The sequence below is a fragment of the Pituophis catenifer genome, unplaced genomic scaffold (assembly GCF_029215685.1).
Source record: "Pituophis catenifer annectens isolate HBS135680 unplaced genomic scaffold, rPitCat1.0.hap2 SCAF_3, whole genome shotgun sequence".
Lineage (NCBI taxonomy): Eukaryota > Metazoa > Chordata > Lepidosauria > Squamata > Colubridae > Pituophis > Pituophis catenifer.
The window spans coordinates 215,850,149-215,869,445 of record NW_027256883.1 but is presented as its reverse complement, the minus strand read 5'-3'; the positions used below and the strand labels follow the sequence as shown (position 1 = coordinate 215,869,445).

Below are 19,297 nucleotides of genomic sequence, written 5' to 3'. Positions count from 1 at the left end.
GCCTGTTGAATGAAGTGGAATGAACATCACCAGGAACTGGAGGATTCTAGAAATGGGCAAGGCTGATTTCAAATTCCTCCGTGTCCTCAAGTCATTTCTGTCTCAGACCCAGAGAAGAAGCAGGCAGACCCCAGAATTTCCAATAGTGAGTTTATTTGAGAAGCCTCGTTTCTGGAGAAAGGACTTTGTGCAGCCTGAAGCAGCTGGTGGGAAGGTGGTCAGGAGTCTGGAGCAGGGAGGCCAAAGAGGAATGGACCATGCAGCAGGAAGACCTTCTTTGGCTGGGCTGGCTGGGAGGATCCAAGGAATGGCTGCTTCCTGCTGGGCTCCTCCATCAGATCTTGGGGCTCAAGAGTGGTCCTGAGGAAAGAGCAAAAGGGGAGCTGAGAAGGAGGAACAGAAGATGCACCTCTGCTGGAACGGGGCTGCTTCTTCCTGGTCAGAAGGAGATCCCACTGAATGGAATGCAGTGGGCCAGAGTCCCAGGAGGGAGGGGCCATCCCAGAAGCGTAAGAGACAGCAGGTAGTCTGTGTGAGAGAAAGAGGGTGAAGACAGTGTCTCCTTAATTGTTCCCAGAGAACATTGTGGATTCAGATAGTAGAGTCCTTAATTTGGCAAGATTCTGTCCATAGATGTGAAACAATACTCAGCTTTCAAGAATCACCATGTGCCCTTCTTGGTTTGGGGCCTGACAGAAAACGGCCGAGGAATTCTGGGAGTTCACACACAGCGGCTGAGGGATTCTGGAGTCTACACGTGATGTGGTGGAATATAGTTAGGAGGTGGGATCATAAGAGCGAAGGTATAAGAGGTAGCAGATAGGTAGCTGTGTGAGAGAAAGAGGGTGAAGACAGCCCCTCCTGAATAGTTCCCAGAGTATATCCTTGGTGTAGATAGCAGGCAGCTTTAGCAGGGCAAGATTCTGTCTCTAGGAGTGGAACCCCAAAGAAATCTAATTGGAAGAATCATTACTTGTTTTTCTGGGAGCCTGAGAGTCCTCTTCTGGTTTTGAGGAAAGAAACAGGGTCCTTGTGGCCCCTCAAATTCCTCTGGGCCCTCTGGAATATCAGGGCCACAGTGTTTTGTCATTCATTTCTATATATTTTGCTCAGCAGAGGACAAGTCAGGAAGGTCTCCCTGAGCCTCTGGAGCTCTTTGAGATCTTGGATTGAGAAAGAGCTTCCCCTTCTGTGTGTTGTGGCCAAAAGTGTCTTCACTGCAGAGGCCCTGCCGTGAGTTAGGGACCATTCCAGAGACCCCACGGATTATTCTCTGGGTGCTCGGAGGCAGAAGGGAGGGAGGGAGGTGTCGAGACTCATTCTGGTTCCAACGCAGGAAGGAAAGAGGTGAAGGAGGCCCGTGTGTCTGCTGGGACGTTCCTTGGGCAGCTGGAGAGGTTGGCCTGCAGGAGGAAGGAGGCCTGGCTGAGGAGGAAGATTTCCTCTTTGGGGCAGATAAGCTGTCCAGAAACGTGAAATATAAATAAATCAAGGAGAACCTGCTGTGTGAGTTCCTGCTGTGAGCTGAGAGTGTTTGCAGACAAGATGAACTTTTGGGAAAGGCCGTGGCTGCCGGTTGTTTTGTGGGCTTGAGGCAGCTTCTGCCAAACCTCGACATGTTGCCAGGAAGGGAACCCCTCATGAGGGAGGAGGCAGCTGCAGGAGCCATGAAGGGCTTTAAAATGAGATGGGTAAGAAAGGATAGGACAGGGAAAGAAAGAGAAAGAAAGAGGGAAAGAAAGAAAGAAGGAAAGAAAGAAAGAAAGAAGGGAGGGAGGGAGGGAGGAAGGAAGGAAGGAAAGAGAAAGGAAGGAAGTGAGGAAGGAAAGAAAAAGAAAGGGAAAGAAGGAAGGGAGGAAGGAAGGAAGGAAAGAAAGAAAGAAAGAGGGAATGGAAGTGAGATTGAAAGAAAGAAAAAGAAGAGGAAGGAAGGAAAAGGATAAAAAAAGAAGAAAGAAAAATGGAAAGAAGGAAGGAAGTGAGGAATAAAAGAGAGAGAGAAAGAAAGAAAAAAGAAGGAAAGGAGGGAAGGAGGGAAGGAAGGAAACAAGGAAAGGAAGGAAGGGAGGGAGGAGGGAAGGAAGGAAGGAAGGAAGGAAGGACGGAAGGAAGGAAGGAAGGAAGGAAGGAAGGAAGGAAGGAAGGAAGGAAGGAAGGAAGGAAGGAAGACTCATAGTCTAGTCCTTCTCCTTACCTGGGGGGAAACAGTGTCTGGCGCATCCAACTGGGCAGCATTTCTTATTCTCTTCGCAGTCGGAGTCCCAGACACAGTCTTGGTAACAAAAATAGTCCGGAGGGATTTTGACCTTGGGACACTCCCCCGGCTTGACTGGAAAAACAGAAGATGAACACGGAGATTGGCCCAGAATGATGGACAGCTCAACAACCCCTCCGCCAGCTTCTCTGCTAAAGGTTAATGGCTTGGTGTTGGATTCCCCTTGTTGCGAATGTGGTGCCGCCATGCAAACAATTAACTGTATTGTGCCAGACTGCCCACAATGTGCCTTCTCTGGTTCCCTAGAAGATCTGCATGAAGCAACACCAGAGGAACCCATCGCCCAGATAGCTGACCTGGACATCCGGTTATGAGGCCACTGCTGTAACCCCTGAGATGTCTTGTATGTAATTTTGTGGAGTGTGTGTGTGTATATGTTTACTTCTCTTTGTCATGTTTTCATCATATGCAAACTAATGGCATGTGTGTGTAGGAGCCCTTGCGCCTTCATCCCAGAAAATGGCCCCCAATCGGGACGTGGCCCACTTCCCTCTCATTTGTGCATCTCATTTTCAATCTTTTTTATTTATTTATTTATTTATTAATTTAATTTGTATACCGCCCTTCTCCCAGAAGGGACTCAGGGCGGTGAACAGCCAAAATTAAAAAACATACAAATGCAAAAGTTAAGATAATTAAAAGAATTAAATCATTGGCTACCCAAATTTAAAACCCCAAATCCATAAAATTTAAAATCCCAATTAAAAAACCATTTAGGCAACCATTTTGCCTTCTAACTGATGGGAGACCCCTGACCACTTGTACGATCGGGAAGACCCTCAGCTGGGCAGGGGCGTCTGCAAGGCATGGTCAAAAAATCCCAAAGGGGCTTTTTCAGGAGGCAACTGGACTTTCTTGTTTGTACTTTTGAAGATGTTTTGCTTCTCATCCCAGAAGCTTCTTCAGCTCTGACTGGATGGTGGGGAAGGGAAGGATTTATGCTCTTTGCAGACAGCTGGACATTTGCATCCTTTTAGATGGTCGTTGAGGCCACTTGGAGGTTTATCTGTGTCCTCTGAGAACCTCCGTAGACATGGTCAAGAAAGTCAACAGGCTGAGCTTCAGTCAAACTCCTTTGGCTACTACCATCTTGTTTTATCCTGGTTATCTGTTGGAGTGGGCAAATACTCTCTCCTGATTGGTTGTTGGCTCATTAGTTCCTTATAAAAGGAATATGTCAGCTAGGGAGTTTTAAGTTGCCTTTCAGGCAGAAATAAATCAAGAGCTGTTTGAGATAACTCTGGCCTCACCGCCATTCTTCACCCAGAACTTAACACCAGCCGCTAAGTTTAAATATCTCAACACGTGTTCCGCAGATACCCCTGTATCTTTTCTATAAATCTGCTTTGCTAGACCATGAAAAGTTGGCATGCATCATGAAAGCCACCTCTACACGCACAAGGCAGTTTCTCCTCTCGGTCTTTATGGAGACCCTTCTAAAGGCCTTGGCTGAAGAACCCAGATTGGCTGCAAAGAAAGGAGGAGGAGGAGGCATTGGACAAAGTTGAGCTGTTCGTCTGAGCTCCGAGCTTGGCAATTTGGTTGCAAACATTTCAGCACCATTCAAGGAGACATCTTTGAATTGCGTTTGTCTGTCAGAATGCCGGCCTTAAATACCTTCTTATGTGATGCAAACTAGCATTAGTATGCTAGTTTGTTCCCATACTTTTGAAGTACCCTGTATTTTTCAGACTATAAGACACATCTAAATTTATAGGAGGAAAACAAGAAAAAAAATAGTTTTTGGCCTCCACATGTTGTGTTTTTGCCATCCCCGGCCCCCAGAAGCACTCTGCAATGCTCCACATGGCCCGTTTTTGCCAAAATCGGAAACGTGAGGTGCGGAGGGCTTGGGAGCCCCAAAACAGGCCCGTTTTTGGCAAAAATGTGCCATGCAGAACACTGCAGAGTGCTTCTGGGAGTCTGGGAGGGCAAAAACGTGATGCCCATATTCGGTCTATAAGACACACCTAAATTTTCACCCACTTTTGGGGGGGGGGGTGGAAGGTGCGTCTTATACTCCAAAAAATACGGTAAGTAATTTATATCACATAAAATTCGCATCACATAAAAAGGTATTTAAGGCCAGCATTCTGACAGACAAGCCACAATTCAAAGCGCACTGATGATGCCTTTGGCGAAATGGTGACGAAATGTTTGCAACCAAATTGCCACGATCGGAGCTCAAACCAACAGCCCAACTACCAACCTAAGCTACTAATATTCAAAGATATTTCATTTGACAAAGTTTCTGACTTCATGTCCTACCTCCTGGGTGAGAAGTGTACGCTAGATATGGACTTCACGTTCTAGGAAGTATTTTGAGCTCTGTCTTAATCAGTTTCCTTTGCTGCCATCTAGCTATTGTGCTCTGTTCCTGCTTGATACAGATAACTGCTTGCTATTTAAAAAATAATTTTTGGCTGCATTGAGAAGCAACCAAAGGTTTCATGATTTCCATCCAAGTGGCCATTAAGCAGAGGCATTTGAAGCCCACCCTCTCTGAAATTAACAGAATAACAGAGTTGGAAGGGACCTTGTAGGTCATCTAGTCCAACCCCCCGCCCAAGCAGGAGACCCTACACCATTTCTGACAGATGGCAGTCCAGCCTCTTCTTCAAAGCCTCCAGTGATGAAGCTCCCACGACTTCTGAAGGCAACTTCTGTTCCACCGGTTGACGGTTCTCACTGTCAGAAAATTTCTCCTTATTTCCAGGTTGAATCTCTCCTTGTTCAGTTTCCATCCATTATTCCTTCTCTGGCCTTCAGGTGCTTTGGAAAATAGCTTGACCCCCACCTCTCTATGAAAGCCCCTCAGATATTGGAAAATGCTATCATGACTCCCCTGGTCCTTCTCTTCACTAGACTAGCCAGGCCCAGTTCTTGCAACCGTTCTTCATATGTTTTAGCCTCAAGTCCCAGAATCGTCTTGATTGCTCTAATGGGATGTAATTAATTAATGGGATTCTGGCTACCCAGAGTGTATGCAATGGGTAGACCCTACCTTCTGCAAAGGAAGAAGAACAACCTGGCTTCAGGTGGACCAATTGTAAGTCAAACTAAAAGTATTCTTAGTGAGGTGCAAAGTCCTGGATTGAGGAGAGGTGTGGGAAGACACCCTCAGGCTGTGGTGCTTACCTTTTGGAGGACGAAGTTGTTTGTTGGTCTTTGCTGTTGCCAGTTGAGTGGAAAGAATGAGGAGACCAGCTAGGAATAGAAGAATCCAAGGTTTCATGATGCAGCTCAAGTCCAACTTGCAGCAAGAATTCTTCGCCTCAACTGTGTATTTCTAATCTCACTTGGGCAGGGGTTGTTCTGCAGAGAGGGTCAGGTGATGCAACATCCTATGATGGATTGCTTGCATGTTGTGTGCAAGAAAGGGGCGTATCCAGGAGAGGAGATCTTTGCCTGAATAGAACTTGCTGTTGGTCAATCTGGCCTTGGTCAATCTCTTGACCTTCCTTGTTCTATGACTTGCACTGCTCTGGGTTTTCCATGCTTTGCATGTCACCCCAAGCAAATGTAAGACAGAGGAGGGAATTTACAGTTAATCCATATGAAGAATGTATAAAGAAAGGTTGCAGGAACTGGGCGTGGCTAGTCTAGTGAAAAGAAGGACCAGGGGAGACAGGATAGCAGTCTTCCAATATCTGAGGGGCTTCCATAGAGAGGAAGGTGGTCAAGCTGAAGGAATAATGCTGAAGGCCTAGTGAGGAATAATGGATGGAAATTGACCAAGGAGAGATTCAACCTGGAAATAAGGAGAAATTTCTTGACAGTGAGAACAATTAACCTATGGAACAGAAGTTGCCTTCAGAAGTTGTGGGAGCTTCATCACTGGAAGCTTTCAAGAAGAGGTTGGACTGCCATCTGTCTCCTGCTTGAGTCCACCAAGTTGGACTAGATGACCTACAAGGTCCCTTCCAACTCTGTTAATCTGTTAAAGCAATAGTGGTTGAAGCTCCTACACTACTGGATCACAAGTGTTTGGTGCTGGCCTTCAGTACCAGTTGAGTTGTGCCCCGAATGAAGCAGGGATAGGTTGGAGAATAGAGATCAGGCAGAAGGCCTCCAACTCTGGAGAACTACATTCTTTCTGGGCCAAAGATCATCCTCAGATATTTTGTCCTGAAGGGGGCAGTTGTTTCTTCCCACTCCTTTCTTATTAAGGCCACAGAGGAGATTCATGTCTTCCAAATGAAGGTCAGATCCTTGGAACCATGGATGGAAACCTGCTTGTGGAGTCTTGCAAGCAGACATGAGGCTGTCCGCTGTAAGAGCAGTGTTGATTCAGCTGCTCTGGTGTTCTCAGGGATAAGAGTCTTTTAAAACAGACAGTGGGGCTGTAGGAGAAGACCAGGCAGAGCTGGAAGGTGGAGTTAAATGCGTGATCCGTTTAGAATCATTGCATTCCCACAAGTGATCCAGGTCCAGCACCCCTTGAATTTCATTGACCCTTATCTAGCACCAACTTAGTGCTGATCCTTAGTTGACTAAATTCTTGCACATAGGGTATAATAATAAAATCTCTGTGCTTAAATTCAACAAATTTAAGTGACATAATAGCAGCGTTCCAATATCTCAGGGGCTGCCACAAAGCAGAGGGGGTCCACGTATTCTCCAAAGCACCTGAAGGCAGGACTAGGAGTGACGGATGGAAACTAATCAAGGAGAGAAGCAACCAGGAAATAAGGAGGAATTTCCTGACAAAGCAATTAATCAGTGGAATGATTTGCCTCCAGAACTTGTGGGTGCTCCAACACTGGAGGTTTTCAAGAAGAAATTGGACAACCATTTGTCTGAAATGGTCTAGGACCTCCTACTAGAGCAGAGTGTTGGACTGGAAGACCTCCAAGGTCCTTTCCAACTTTGTCATTCCATTATTCTGAAGATTCCTGGTTCTTTGGACCTGACAGAGACCCTGCAATTCACCACATGAGGCCCTTATTTGCAAGAAAGTAGACCCAGAAAGATACAAAATCCTTCCATTCTCCACCATTCAGTCAGAATTGAAGGAGCTTCTTGGATGAGAAGCAAAATTCTTCAAGGATATATTTAAGTCCAGTTGCCTTTGGAAACAAAGTAATTCTGATTAGAAATATTAAACAGGATCTGGAAAAGTGGGGAAGACTACAGATATCATTATTAGGCAGAATCGCGGCAATAAAAATGAGCATATTACCCAAGTTATTGTATCTATTCCGAACGGTCCCTGTTAAATTAGATAAAAAATTTTTTTGGGAGCTCAATAGCATCATCAGGAAATTTATTTGGGAGGGAAAGAAACCAAGGATAGCATTTAGGAATTTACAGGACAAGAAGGAAAGAGGGGGTTTCGGATTACCTAAATGGGAGTTATATCAAAAAGCTGCAAACCTAGTATGGCTGAAAGAATGGGCAACCCTGAGAAATAAAAGACTGTTAACTTTAGAAGGGTATGATCTCCAGAAGGGTTGGCATGCATATCTCTGGGATACTGGGAAGAAGATAAAAACTTACTTCCATAGACATAAAATAAGGGAGATATTGATACAAATATGGGGAGAGATGAGACAGAAGCACTATAGGAAAATTCTGAGATGGCTTTCCACCATGGAGGCTATAATATATCCAAATGTATTAGAAATGGGTAAAACGGTCAGATACAATGAATTATTAGATGGGGGAGGGAACCTTAAAACAAGGGAAGAATTGATGGAACAAGGTATTTCTATAGACTGGTGGCCATATAACCAAATTAAACCCAGATATAAAAAAGATAAGGAGGAATTTGGCATTGAGACGAGAATAAATGGATTTGACAAGATATGGATGGGTACGGACGACAAAATTCTAGCTAAATTATATAATTACTTATTGGAGTACGATATGGCAGAGGAAGTAGTTAAAGAACCAATGTTAGCATGGGCCAAAAATATAGGACAGAATATAAATCTGAATGAATGGGATTCAATATGGAATAATAATCTTAAAATGACAAAGGCGACGGCTTACAAGGAAAACCAATACAAGCTGTTTTATAGATGGCATATGGCCCCAGCTAGGATAGCGAAGATCTACCCCAATTCGAGCCCTAAATGTTGGAAATGTGACCATCAGCAGGGTACTTTTTATCATTGCTGGTGGACATGTAATCAGGCACAAAAATTCTGGAGGATGATATGGGTGTGGATTAGAGAAATAATAAAAGAAAATGTTGATGTTGACCCAAAAGCTTTTCTCCTGGGAATTTTGAAAACTGAATATGCAAAAAAGAAAAAGTATTTAATTATACATATTCTGACAGCCGCTAGAATTTCCTTTGCCCAGTATTGGAAAGAAAAACAAATACCACCTCAAGAACATGTTATTGGAAAAATATTGGAGTGCGCCGAAATGAACAAATTGACTGCAGAAATTAATGACAGAGAAGATTCGGAATTTTATAGCGTGTGGGACATGTGGTACGAATGGATGGGGAAAAGAAATAAAGAAGGAAATAGAGATTAAATATTAATTAATTAACAAAATCTATATGAATAGTATTATATTTAGTCTTAGGGAGTTGAGCACTATTATCTTTAAGTGTTTTGAAATTAAATCTAGCTTTAAGAAACAATATCAAATAAAAGACAAGTAATAATGCATGTAGATGTATATATGTATATAATTGCACCAATGAACCGAAAATGTACCGAATGTATTACTGTATGTTATAATAAAAATCAAATTAAAAAAAAAAAAACAAAAGGAAACAAAGTACATTTGGAACACAGAAAGATTGAAGTTTCAGTGTTTAAAATATCAAAGTTTCTTTGAGGTTATTTCAGGGGAACCCGTCCCAAAGAAGCAAGTGAAGGTCTTGAGGTTCATATCCTACATTCCTGGGTGAAAAAAACAAGTTGGATATTAACTTTTAACTAGTTGCACCCATTCCATAAGCACATTCTTTCACTATTGTCTGGCTGGTGCATTTTGTACCTGCTTGAGGTATGCACCTGTTTGCTGAGAAATTAAAAAGGCAAGGAATGTGTGTTGTTGTCATGCTGTTGACTCCCAGGAAGTGTGACCAATAAACAGAGGCAACTGAGGGGGTGGTCCAGCTTTGGCAAAGGTTTTGGGGATTGTGCCCACCCAAAACACATACAATGGATAGTCCATTTCAAATCAAACCAAACCAAACCTTTATTGTCAATGCACAACATGTGTACAATGAGATTAAATGAGCTTCCCTTGGTGCAGCCCCTCCCCCCCAAATCACAGAATATATCACAATAACTCAATAAATAAAAGAAAAAGAAATCCCTAAACCCAAATAAGTAACTAACAGATATTCCCATATACATATATGTACTGTATATAACATTATATTATGTTACACCAGTATGAACATGTTGTACCTTGCGCTGGCCCTGCAAGTCTATCATATTAAACCTAATTGTGGTGTTATGTTGCATTCAGAAGTCTGACGGCCCACAGATAAAAGCTCTATTTCCTTTGGGAGGGCAGAAGAAAGAACATACTGGTTCTAGGTGGACAGTGGAATTTACCATAGATAAATTAGAAAGAGAGTTGTTCTTTAACGGCTGAGAGAGAGAAGAACTGGGAAAAGGTTTCCCATTGTCATTTGACCAAGGAGTATCTTTTTGTGGCCACAGACCCCCAAGACTTAACTCAAGATTTAAATCATAACATTTCTTCAAACTTTCACAGACCCCCTTTGATGACCCAAAGTGGATTTGTGGACCGGAGGTTGAGATTTACTGGACTAGAAGATATCCAAGGTCCCTCCCAAACTTATTCTATGTTCCACAACCCTATTGAGAACCAGTCCCTGTCTCGTTTGCCTGTATGTTGATGTCTAGATGACCCAAAGTAGAAGGGATTGCTAACGCTTCAGAAGGCCAACTTGAACATCAGGCCTAACAAAACATGGTTCAATTCCAAGAACTCCAGGGTTCTCCACTACTTTGGGGTTACTGTGTAAGCCACCCAGAGTTACGTGCATGAGATGGGAGGCTATGGTTATAAATCATATAAATAGTATGAAAAAGTAGATGTTACAAGATAGGTATTACCTGACTCATCAGTAGTATTAGTAAGAAGGATCTGAGTGTTTTGGTAGACCATTAATTAAGTATGAGCCAACAATGTGCAGCAATTGCCAACGCCAATGCAATCTTGTGATGTATCAACAGTAGTCACAATGCGAAGATCTCTATTGTGTTGCCCAGAGCTATCCATGGTTGGGAAAGTTGGACCTTAAAATCAAGACAGGAAGAAAATTGATTTCAGTTGTGGTGCTAGAGAAGGCATCTGCATATTCCTTGGACAGTAAACTAACAAGCAAGCACAGAAGCGCATCGCACCAGACCTGTCACTGGAAGGCAAAATCATGAAACTGCATCTCACTTATTTTGGCCCTGTCTTGCGGGGGAATTCACTCGAGAAAGCAATAAAGTTGGGAAGAGTTTGCAGTCAAAGGAAACGAGGCCGCCAAAGAACACAGTGGCTGGACACCATCAAAGCTAAGCAGTGAAGGGCTGAAGGAAGTAGGGCAAGATCGGAAGATGTGGAGAGACCACCTGGCCCACAGAGTCACCAAGAGTCAGATGCAACTGAATGGATATCATCATCATCACCATCATCATCATCATCATCATCATCATCATCATCATCATCATCGTCGTCGTCGTCGTCGTTGTCGTCTTGGTGACCATTTTCCTCTTGGCTTCACTGGTGGAGCCACCCCTGGGATCCAGTTCTGGTCATCATAATACAAGAGGGATGCAATAGAGCTGGGAAGACTGCAGAGAAGAGTGACAAGAATGGTGAAGGGATTGCAGCTAAAGCTTAGAACATAGCAAGGGACCTTGGAGATTTTCTAGTCCAACCCCCTTCTTGAGTAGGAGATGCACTACCATTTCAGACAAACCTCCAGTGATGAACCACCCACAACTTCTGAAGGCAATTTCTGTTCCACTGATTAATTGTCCTCACTTTCAGGAAGTTTCTTTTTAGTTCTAGGTTGCTTCTCTCTAAGAGCAGTGAAAGTAACTTGGTATGTTTAGCCTACAGCAGAGAAAGTTGAGCCAAGACATAATAATAGTCTTCCAAAACATGAAGGGAAGGGAAGAGCAGACAGGGTGATTGATTCTCCGTAATGCCTGAGGGCAAAACAAGACAAGAACCAACAGGTGGAAGCTTAGAAAGGGAAATCCAGACTTCAAAGAATACCTGTCTGATGCCCCCATCTTTTTTTTTCTTTCCTCCTGCTGCTATCCTGGTTTGATATGATGAATGAATGAACATCTACTCTATTCCGACTAGGTTAAATCTGAGCTTATTTTTCTTTGTCTAGACCCTGACAGTGTCTAGAACCAGGCCTCAGGGTTGGAGATAGATGAGCCGCGGTGGTGCAGTGGTTAGAGTGCAGTACTGCAGGCTCCTTCTGCTGACTGCCGGCTGACTGCAATTTGTCAGTTCGAATCTCACCAGGCTCAAGGTTGACTCAGCCTTCCGTCCTTCCGAGGTCGGTAAAATGAGGACCCAGATGGTTGGAGGCAAATATGCTGACTCGGTAAACTACTTAGAGAGGGCTGGGAAGCACTGTGAAACGGTATATAAGTCTAAGTGCTAGTGCTAAGTGCTATTGTCAGCACTATGTTGTTGATGCCTCATCCTAAACTGGTGGCTGACCTCTTTCAATCTTGGAGGTCTTCTAGAACAGGGGTGGGCAAATGTGGCCCTTTTACAACCTGTGGACTTTAACTCCCAGAATTCCTGAGACAGGAATTCTGGGAGTTGAAGTCCACAGGCCATAAAGGGGCCATATTTGCCCACCCCTGTTCTAGTCCAACCTTCTGCTCAAGCAGGAGACCCTAGACCTTTTCAGACAAAAGCTCTGTTCCACTGATTAGTTGTTCTCACTGTCAGAAAATTTCTCCATATTTCTACCGAAGATCACAGTTCTCTTACCTATGACCTTTATTACACTTCTATGTTTTCATGAGATACATCATTTTGTATGGATTAATTATAGTTTTCCTCCTTTTTGCATGCAAGCCAGATCAACTTGGTTTCAGTTGGGGGAGGCATTTAATAAGTAGGTAGGTAGGTAGGTAGGTAGGTAGGTAGGTAGGTAAGTAGATGATAGATAGATAGATAGATAGATAGATAGATAGATAGATAGATAGATGTCACATGGACAAGAAGGAGAAGAGACGTTCTCAGCCAGGGTGGTGTTTGGGCCCACCACAAATGGTGAGAGGAACTTGATGGAGCAACTGGACTTCTTGTTTTCTTCTGGGAATTGCTCCCAGGATGGGCTTTCTGAGGATTGACCATGCTTTGAGCATAGGTGGGATCCGGAGACCTATCTCTTCAGACTTTGCTCTCTCAGGTTTCGCCAGATTCCAAAATCTTTCCTGCTTTGCTCCACCCATTTAGAAAATGGGGAAGGTCCACCTGAGCTTTGGCTCTGTCCTTCCAGGGAGAGAAAACCTCCCTCCCCGCTTTTTCTTCAAGCTTCCAAAGACTCCACCCACACCCCACCATGGCTTATAAGGGAGGGATTGCTGGTGGTCAGCAGACTGAGTCAGGATGCCATCTGCTAGCCTTCTCCTGCTAGTGGGGCTCCTCAGCCTCTGGATTGAGCTGACACCTATCTCTGGATGGAAGATGCATGGTAAGAGACACCTTTTCTTTCCTCCGGTGAAAGGACAAACCTCAGCATCTGTCCCCAGATGTTTGAAGTTTATTCTAGAAGCAGTTTTTCTACTTTGAGATAGATACTATTTCCTGCTTTATGAGCTTGACCTTCTGAGACAAAGACAGGCTACTTCTGAACATGGGTGTCTATTTAGACAGCATGAAAATAGTGGTCACCTTGAATTGTTTACAGTTCAGAGTCGGACAGAGAACCTCAGCTAGGTGTTGTCCAGATCAAGGTTAACTTCTGGCCTTCATAAATGCCATTTATGGGAACTTTTGTGTGAAATTTACATTCCCACTTTACTCTAACGCCTGCTCCTCTTTTCTCAACTTCTTCTGGTCCTTGTCTCAAGATGTTCTGCAGATTGCTTAAGTTTCTTAAGACAAGTTTATCATTCTTAAGGATCTCGTTATATGATATGAATAGAATTTTAAGAATGGAAGGAATAATGGACGCTTGAGATCTGGAATTCAAAATGCCAAAAAACTACCTCAGGGAGGAAAGTCCACTGCTGTCCAAAGACATCTGCTCCATTTCTAAGATCTCCCTCCAAATGTCTGATATAGACCTGTTTGTGGGATCCTTGTTCTTCTTTGAGTTTGGTTGTTTTCTTGCAGATGTTTCTTTACCTAGCAAAGTGGTTATGGTTATGATATTACTTAGTTGGGTAATGAAATGTTTGCAAGAAAACAACCAAGCACCCACAGTCCTTTCCCTCCTCCTCCTCTCTACAAAGCCTCTTCCTTCTAGCATTGATAATGTTACTTAGTTGGCTGTGAAACCTGTGCAAGAAAACAGCCAAGCTTAGAGAGCACCAAGGGCCCCAGCTCTCCTCCTCCTCCTCCTCCTCCTCCTCCTCCTCCTCCTCCTCCTCCTCCTCCTCCTCCTCTCCACAAACTCTCTTCCTTCTAGCATTGATGATGTTACTTAGTTGGGTTGTGAAATATCTGCAAAAAAATAGCCAAGCTCACAAAGCACCAAGGACCCCAGCTGTTGTCACCGTCCTCCTCCTCCTCCTCCTCCTCCTCCTCCTCCTCCTCCTCCTCCTCCTCCTCCTCCTCCTCCTCCTCCTCCTCCTCCCCCCCCACTTGCTTCTAACACTGATGATGTTCCCTAACTGGGTAATGAAATGTCTGCCAGAAAACAACTGAGCTCAGGGAGCACCAAGTACACCAAATACATCACACTATTCCTCCTCTTCTTCCTCTCCACAAGCCCCACTACCTTCCAGCACTGATGATGTTACTTAGTTTGGTACCTTAGTTCCTCTGTCCTAAGGTCTTCCATGGAAGCCTTCAAAAGAATTTAGAAATTACTCTACAGCCGGAATGTTCAAACTTGGCAATTTTAAAACTTGTGGACTTCAACTCCCAGAATTCCTGGCTGGGAAATTCTGGGACTTGAAGTTCACAAGTCTTAAATTTGCCAAGACTGGACACCCCTGCCTTACAATAACAGATATTAGATATAAGGAGCACCTGAGCCTTGGGGGCCTGCAGTGGCCCCCTGTTTCTGTGAACAATTTGGAGTGTCGGGGTCTCCTTTTGACGCAAGAATGACTCAAGTTATCTGAAGGACACCCCTCCTGTCAGGAACCCGTCCATCTCTTGAGAGAGCTGTTCCCAAGAGTCCTCTTGTGCGTTTCTACAACTCTGAAGGCATGTCAGGTTACTCTGTTTAACAACAACAGCAGCAGAATGTTAGCCAAGACATTTTTTGTCAACTTGGTGCCAGTTTTGGTAATTACTGCATTGATTCTAAGGAACCGACGGATGGATTCCTTTGCAATCTTCTCTAACATCTTTCTCAATACTGACGTCAGACTGATTAGTCTTCTTGTTTTTGAAGATGGGGAAATTTCTTGTCCTCCTCTTGGGTTTAACGCTTCTAAAATCTAACATCCAATACTAACATGGGCTCCCCGGGCCCTCCCCACCCATTTTTTATGCATTGCAATGCCTTGCATGTTCTCCATGTGGAGCAAGGATCACGGTCTGTTGAATGAGAAAGAATTATACAGGGAGAGATACTTGTCCCAGTTTGTCCAGGAGAATCTCAGGTTGCAAATGACAGGACCTTCATGTTCTTTGAACTTGGTGATTTTCTTGCAGATGTTTCATGACCCAACTAGGTAACATCATCAGTGCTGGAAGGGAGAGGGATTTGTGGAGAGGAGGAAGAGGAGGAGAAGGTGAAGGCGAAGGTGAAGGAGAAGAAGACTATGGACTCCTTGATGGTCTCCAAAGTTGGTTGTTAACTTGCAGATTTTCATTACCCAACTAGGTGACATCATCAGTGCTTAGACGGGAGTGGGGTTGGCCCACTGGAGGAGGAGGGAACGAGGAGGAAGGAGGAAGTTTCCTCTCCAGATAGTTTGGTACTCAGCATCATCAATGCTGGTGTTAGTTCTATCATGATAAGGCACAGTAGCCCTGATGACGTCCCCTAATTGGGTAATAAAAAGTCTTCAAGAAAAAAGCAACCCAACCTCAGAGATCGCCAAGGAACCCACAACCTTGGTGTGGGGGATCCTAGAGGTTCATAGACTAGATGCCCAGCGTTGGGCCTGAGGTTGGAGAAGCATGGTAGAGATCTCCATACTCCTTTGGCCTCTCCTTCCAAGCCAACGAACGAATCCCCTTTTCGCCACAGAAAGATGTCACCAACCTCTTGACCATGGACAGTGTGATAAGGAAGAGATTCGCTTTTACTACGATGACAGATATAAGAAGTGTAAGAAATTCTATTATCACGGCTGTAAAGGAAACGACAACAATTTTGAGAGTTTCAAGGAATGCCTTCACTTCTGTAAAGGTAAATGGGGAAGGGGCTTTGGGGATGGGTTGGCCTGACAAGGACCACCAGTGTGGGCAAAAAGGGAGCAGCCTCTGGCCCCACAATTAGAGAAAATTTAATTTAGAAGAGAGCTGGAAGGGACCTTGGAGGTCTTCTAGTCCAACCTCCTGCTCAAGCAGGAAAACGTATATAGCAATAGCAGTTAGATTTATATATCGCTTCACAGCCCTCTCTAAGTGGTTTACAGCCTCTTGCCCCCAACACTTTGGATCCTCATTTTACCCACCTTGGAAGGATGGAAGACTGAGTCAACCTTGAGCCTGGTGAGATTTGAACTGCCAAATTGCAGGCAGCCGGCAGAAGCAGCCTGCAGTATTGCACTCTGACCACTGCATCACCACAGCTGATACAGCATTTCAGACAGGTGGCTGTCCAGTTTTTTCTTCAAAACCTCCAGTGATGGAGCACCCACAATTTCTGGAGGGTGGGGGTTCTAGGTTGCTTCTCTCCTTGATGAGTTTCCATCCATTGCTTCTTGTCCTGCCTTCCGCTGCTTTGGAGAATAGGGGGACCCCTTCTTCTTTGGGGCAGCCCCACAGATATTGGAATACGGCTATCATGTTCCCCCTCCCCCTCCTTCTTTTCTCTAGACTGGCCAAACCCAAATCCTGCAACCGTTCCTGATATGTTTTAGCCCCCAGGCCTTTAATCATCTTCAGTTGCTCTTCTCTGCAACTTTTTCCAGGGTCTCAACGTTCATTTTACATCGTGGCAACCAAAACCAGATGCAATATTTCAAAATTTCTGTTGCTCGAGACAGTTGTTAAGTGAATTTTGCCCTGTTTTACAGCTTTTCTTGGCACCATTGTTTTTTTTTTTCTTTAATTTGATTTATATGCCACCCTTCTCCGGAGACTCAGGGCGGCTTACAATGTGCTCAGCAATATTTGCTCAGCAATTGCTCAGCAATTGTTAAGTGAATCACCGCAGTAATTAAGTTAGTAAGACAGTTAAGTGAAGCTGGCCTCCCCCATTGAATTTACTCGTCAGAAGGTCGCAAACGGGGATCCCATGACCCCCGGACACTGAGACCATCATAAATACGAGTCAGTTGCCAAGCATCCGAATTTTGATCACAGGGATGTTGCAACGGTCGTAAGTGTGAAAAACAGCCATAAGTAACTTCTTTCACTGCCGTTGTAATATGAAACAGTCACTAAATGAATGGCTATAAGTCCAGGACTACCTGTACTCTTTTCTGGTTTGACTGTGGGTTTTCTAACAATGGAGAATATGTTGGATTTCTCCTAGGCTGAGGGCCAGCTGAATCTGCCTACTTGTCACTTAACTCCTCATTGCCCTCAGAAATCTGGGCAGATTCCAGAAGCTCCAAGGAGTGGACAGTTCTTGGGTAGGCCACCGTTTCCTTGGGGGAGAGAGACATGGTTTTCTTGTTCCACCCTGGCCCCATTGGATGTGGGGAGGGCACTCTGGGGTGTGTGAAACCAGCGGAGGACGCTATCTCTCTTTCCTGAAGAACAATGGAAAGAGAGGGGAATCCACAAAGAAGAAGGGGTCAAATTATTTTCCAAAGCACCAGAAGGCAAGGCAAGAAATAATGCTTGGAAACTAATCAAGGAGAGAAGCAACCTGGAACTAAGGAGAAATTTTGTGATAGTGAGAACAATTAACCAGTGGAACAGCTTGCCACCAGAAGTTGTGGGTGCTCCAACCCTGGAGGTTTTCAATACTCTTCTTGAAAACCTCCAGACAAATCTGGAGCGATTTCTCCAGAACACTATAGGGTCTCCTGCTTGGACTAGAAGTCCTCCGAGGTCCCTTCCAACTGTGATATTCTGTTATTTTCCTCTTTGAAGGAAACAGGATTGCACATTTCCACTTCAGGATCCCAAATCAAGAGAGAGGAGCTCAGTTCTAGGGTCCAGCCCAGGGTCCTGAGAGGTTGACCCCACAATAAGGAAATGGCTGTCCATGGCTGTGTTTTGTGGGGCAGTAGGGGATGGGGGAGGTAGGATCCTCTCTCATCCGGATGCACGGAGATGTTTTGGCTGCTGAAAGATCCAGAGATGGGATCTTGCTTGATCTGGGATTCCAATTCCAGAGGATTTTCTCAGCCTTGGGATTGTCTGTTTTGCAGAAAAACCTGGGGTTTGTCCCAAGGCCCCTCCGGGCACGATCACCATTTGTCCTGTGTTGTGTGGAAGTGACTGGGAGTGTGATGGGAAACAGAAGTGTTGCCCTTATGGTTGCAAGATTGACTGCATGGATCCTGTCTAAGGTAAGAACACTGAGTTTTATACCTCTCTGTAGGGATTCATAGATCATAGAATGGACTGGATCCAAGCTGATGTCTCTGGAATCCTTGAGGCCTCCGTCCTTCTTGCATCTGTCCTTGGATGAGCCAAGGCCCAAATATGATAGTGAGGAAAGGAGAGCATCCCGGTCTTGCCTTGAGAACCTCAAGGTCTCCGTCCTTCTGAGGTGGGACAGGCCTCCCCCAATCCCACCTTAGAAGGACAGGCAGAGGGGATGGAGAGGTGAAGTTCTCTATCAGCTGAGCCTCAGGAGAGGGTCTGATTCTGGCTTAGGAAGATTGAGAGGGGGGCCTCTTTCACTGCAGAGAGCCTGGTCTTCTTTGCTCCTTTCCCTCTTGTGGCAAGGAAGACCCTGATCCTGCCTTTTATTTGATATCTGTTCTAAATTCCTCTCCTTGACTATGTTGAGGCCACAAAGGTTGCAGGAAGCTCAAGGCCCATGGCTTGGGTTCATTCTCTGATGCCTTTGGGAAGCCCTATCACCGTCATCACTACCTCTTAGGAGGCCAGAAGGAAGGAGGTAGGCCTGGAGGGGTGTGTGAAAGGTCCAGAAAGCTCTGAAGGAGAGCAGATGCTGACTGATGGTCACATCTTTGGGAGCGCAGGCCCCTGGGAGGATGACCCTCCACCCGTGGGAATCCTCACACAATCCCAGCATGTGGGGCCTGGCAGTGCTTCACTGCCGTTTGGCTGTGGACTGGCGACACTTAGGTGACATAAAGACATAAAGGCTTGGTCAGGTGAGCCACCTACAAACTCCAGCTCTCAGAGAGGTCCTCTAGACCCGTCACTGATTGTCCAACAACCTTCTGAATTCTCCGTTGTTATAAGATTAAGCAGGGCAAGGCTTAGGGCCGCCTGGTTTTAAGAGGTAAGCAGAGTGTGGAAGACAACGCTGAGCAGCAACACCCTAACTCCGTGATGGCGAACCTTTACGCACGGTCACTCATGCCCTCGTCACCTCCCGTCTGGACTATTGTAACGCTCTCTACATTGGGCTCCCCTTGAGGTGCACTCGGAGGCTCCAACTGGCGCAGAGTGCGGCCGCGCGGGTGGTGACGGGAGCGACGTGGCGCTCCCGTGTGACACCTCTCCTGCGCGAGATGCACTGGCTCCCGGTGGTCTTCCGAGTGCGCTTCAAGGTCTTGGTTATCACCTTCAGAGCGCTCCATGGCTTAGGACCTGGTTATTTACGGG

The 19,297-nt window shown here is 45.1% G+C and overlaps 2 protein-coding genes across 2 annotated transcripts; one reads left to right on the top strand and one right to left on the bottom strand.

Moving 5' to 3' along the window:
- Positions 1-212: 212 nt before the first annotated feature.
- Positions 213-5,559, bottom strand: LOC139315521 (waprin-Phi3-like). Its single transcript, XM_070941884.1, has 3 exons — positions 5,414-5,559; positions 2,195-2,329; positions 213-360 (listed from the first exon to the last, which is right to left on the bottom strand). Exons 1-3 carry the CDS (start codon positions 5,508-5,510, stop codon positions 335-337), a joined length of 258 nt encoding a protein of 85 aa, XP_070797985.1. The 5' UTR covers positions 5,511-5,559; the 3' UTR covers positions 213-334.
- Positions 5,560-12,856: 7,297 nt separating this feature from the next.
- On the top strand, positions 12,857-18,062 carry LOC139315519 (kunitz-type serine protease inhibitor bitisilin-1-like). The gene is made up of 3 exons (XM_070941881.1): positions 12,857-12,941; positions 15,621-15,782; positions 17,923-18,062. Exons 1-3 carry the CDS (start codon positions 12,857-12,859, stop codon positions 18,060-18,062), a joined length of 387 nt encoding a protein of 128 aa, XP_070797982.1.
- The last annotated feature ends 1,235 nt before the right edge of the window (positions 18,063-19,297 follow it).

What these genes read in the sequence shown, in the direction of transcription:
- LOC139315521 (XM_070941884.1), bottom strand. Translation starts at nt 5,510, where the DNA reads ATGAAACCTTGGATTCTTCTATTCCTAGCTGGTCTCCTCATTCTTTCC. An exon ending in ACAACTTCGTCCTCCAAAAG is followed by an intron (nt 2,330 to 5,413) that starts GTAAGCACCACA and finishes CTGTTTTTCCAG; the next exon opens with TCAAGCCGGGGGAGTGTCCC. An exon ending in CAGACACTGTTTCCCCCCAG is followed by an intron (nt 361 to 2,194) that starts GTAAGGAGAAGG and finishes CTCTTTCCTCAG; the next exon opens with GACCACTCTTGAGCCCCAAG.
- LOC139315519 (XM_070941881.1), top strand. Translation starts at nt 12,857, where the DNA reads ATGCCATCTGCTAGCCTTCTCCTGCTAGTGGGGCTCCTCAGCCTCTGG. An exon ending in CTCTGGATGGAAGATGCATG is followed by an intron (nt 12,942 to 15,620) that starts GTAAGAGACACC and finishes TTTTCGCCACAG; the next exon opens with AAAGATGTCACCAACCTCTT. An exon ending in ATGCCTTCACTTCTGTAAAG is followed by an intron (nt 15,783 to 17,922) that starts GTAAATGGGGAA and finishes TCTGTTTTGCAG; the next exon opens with AAAAACCTGGGGTTTGTCCC.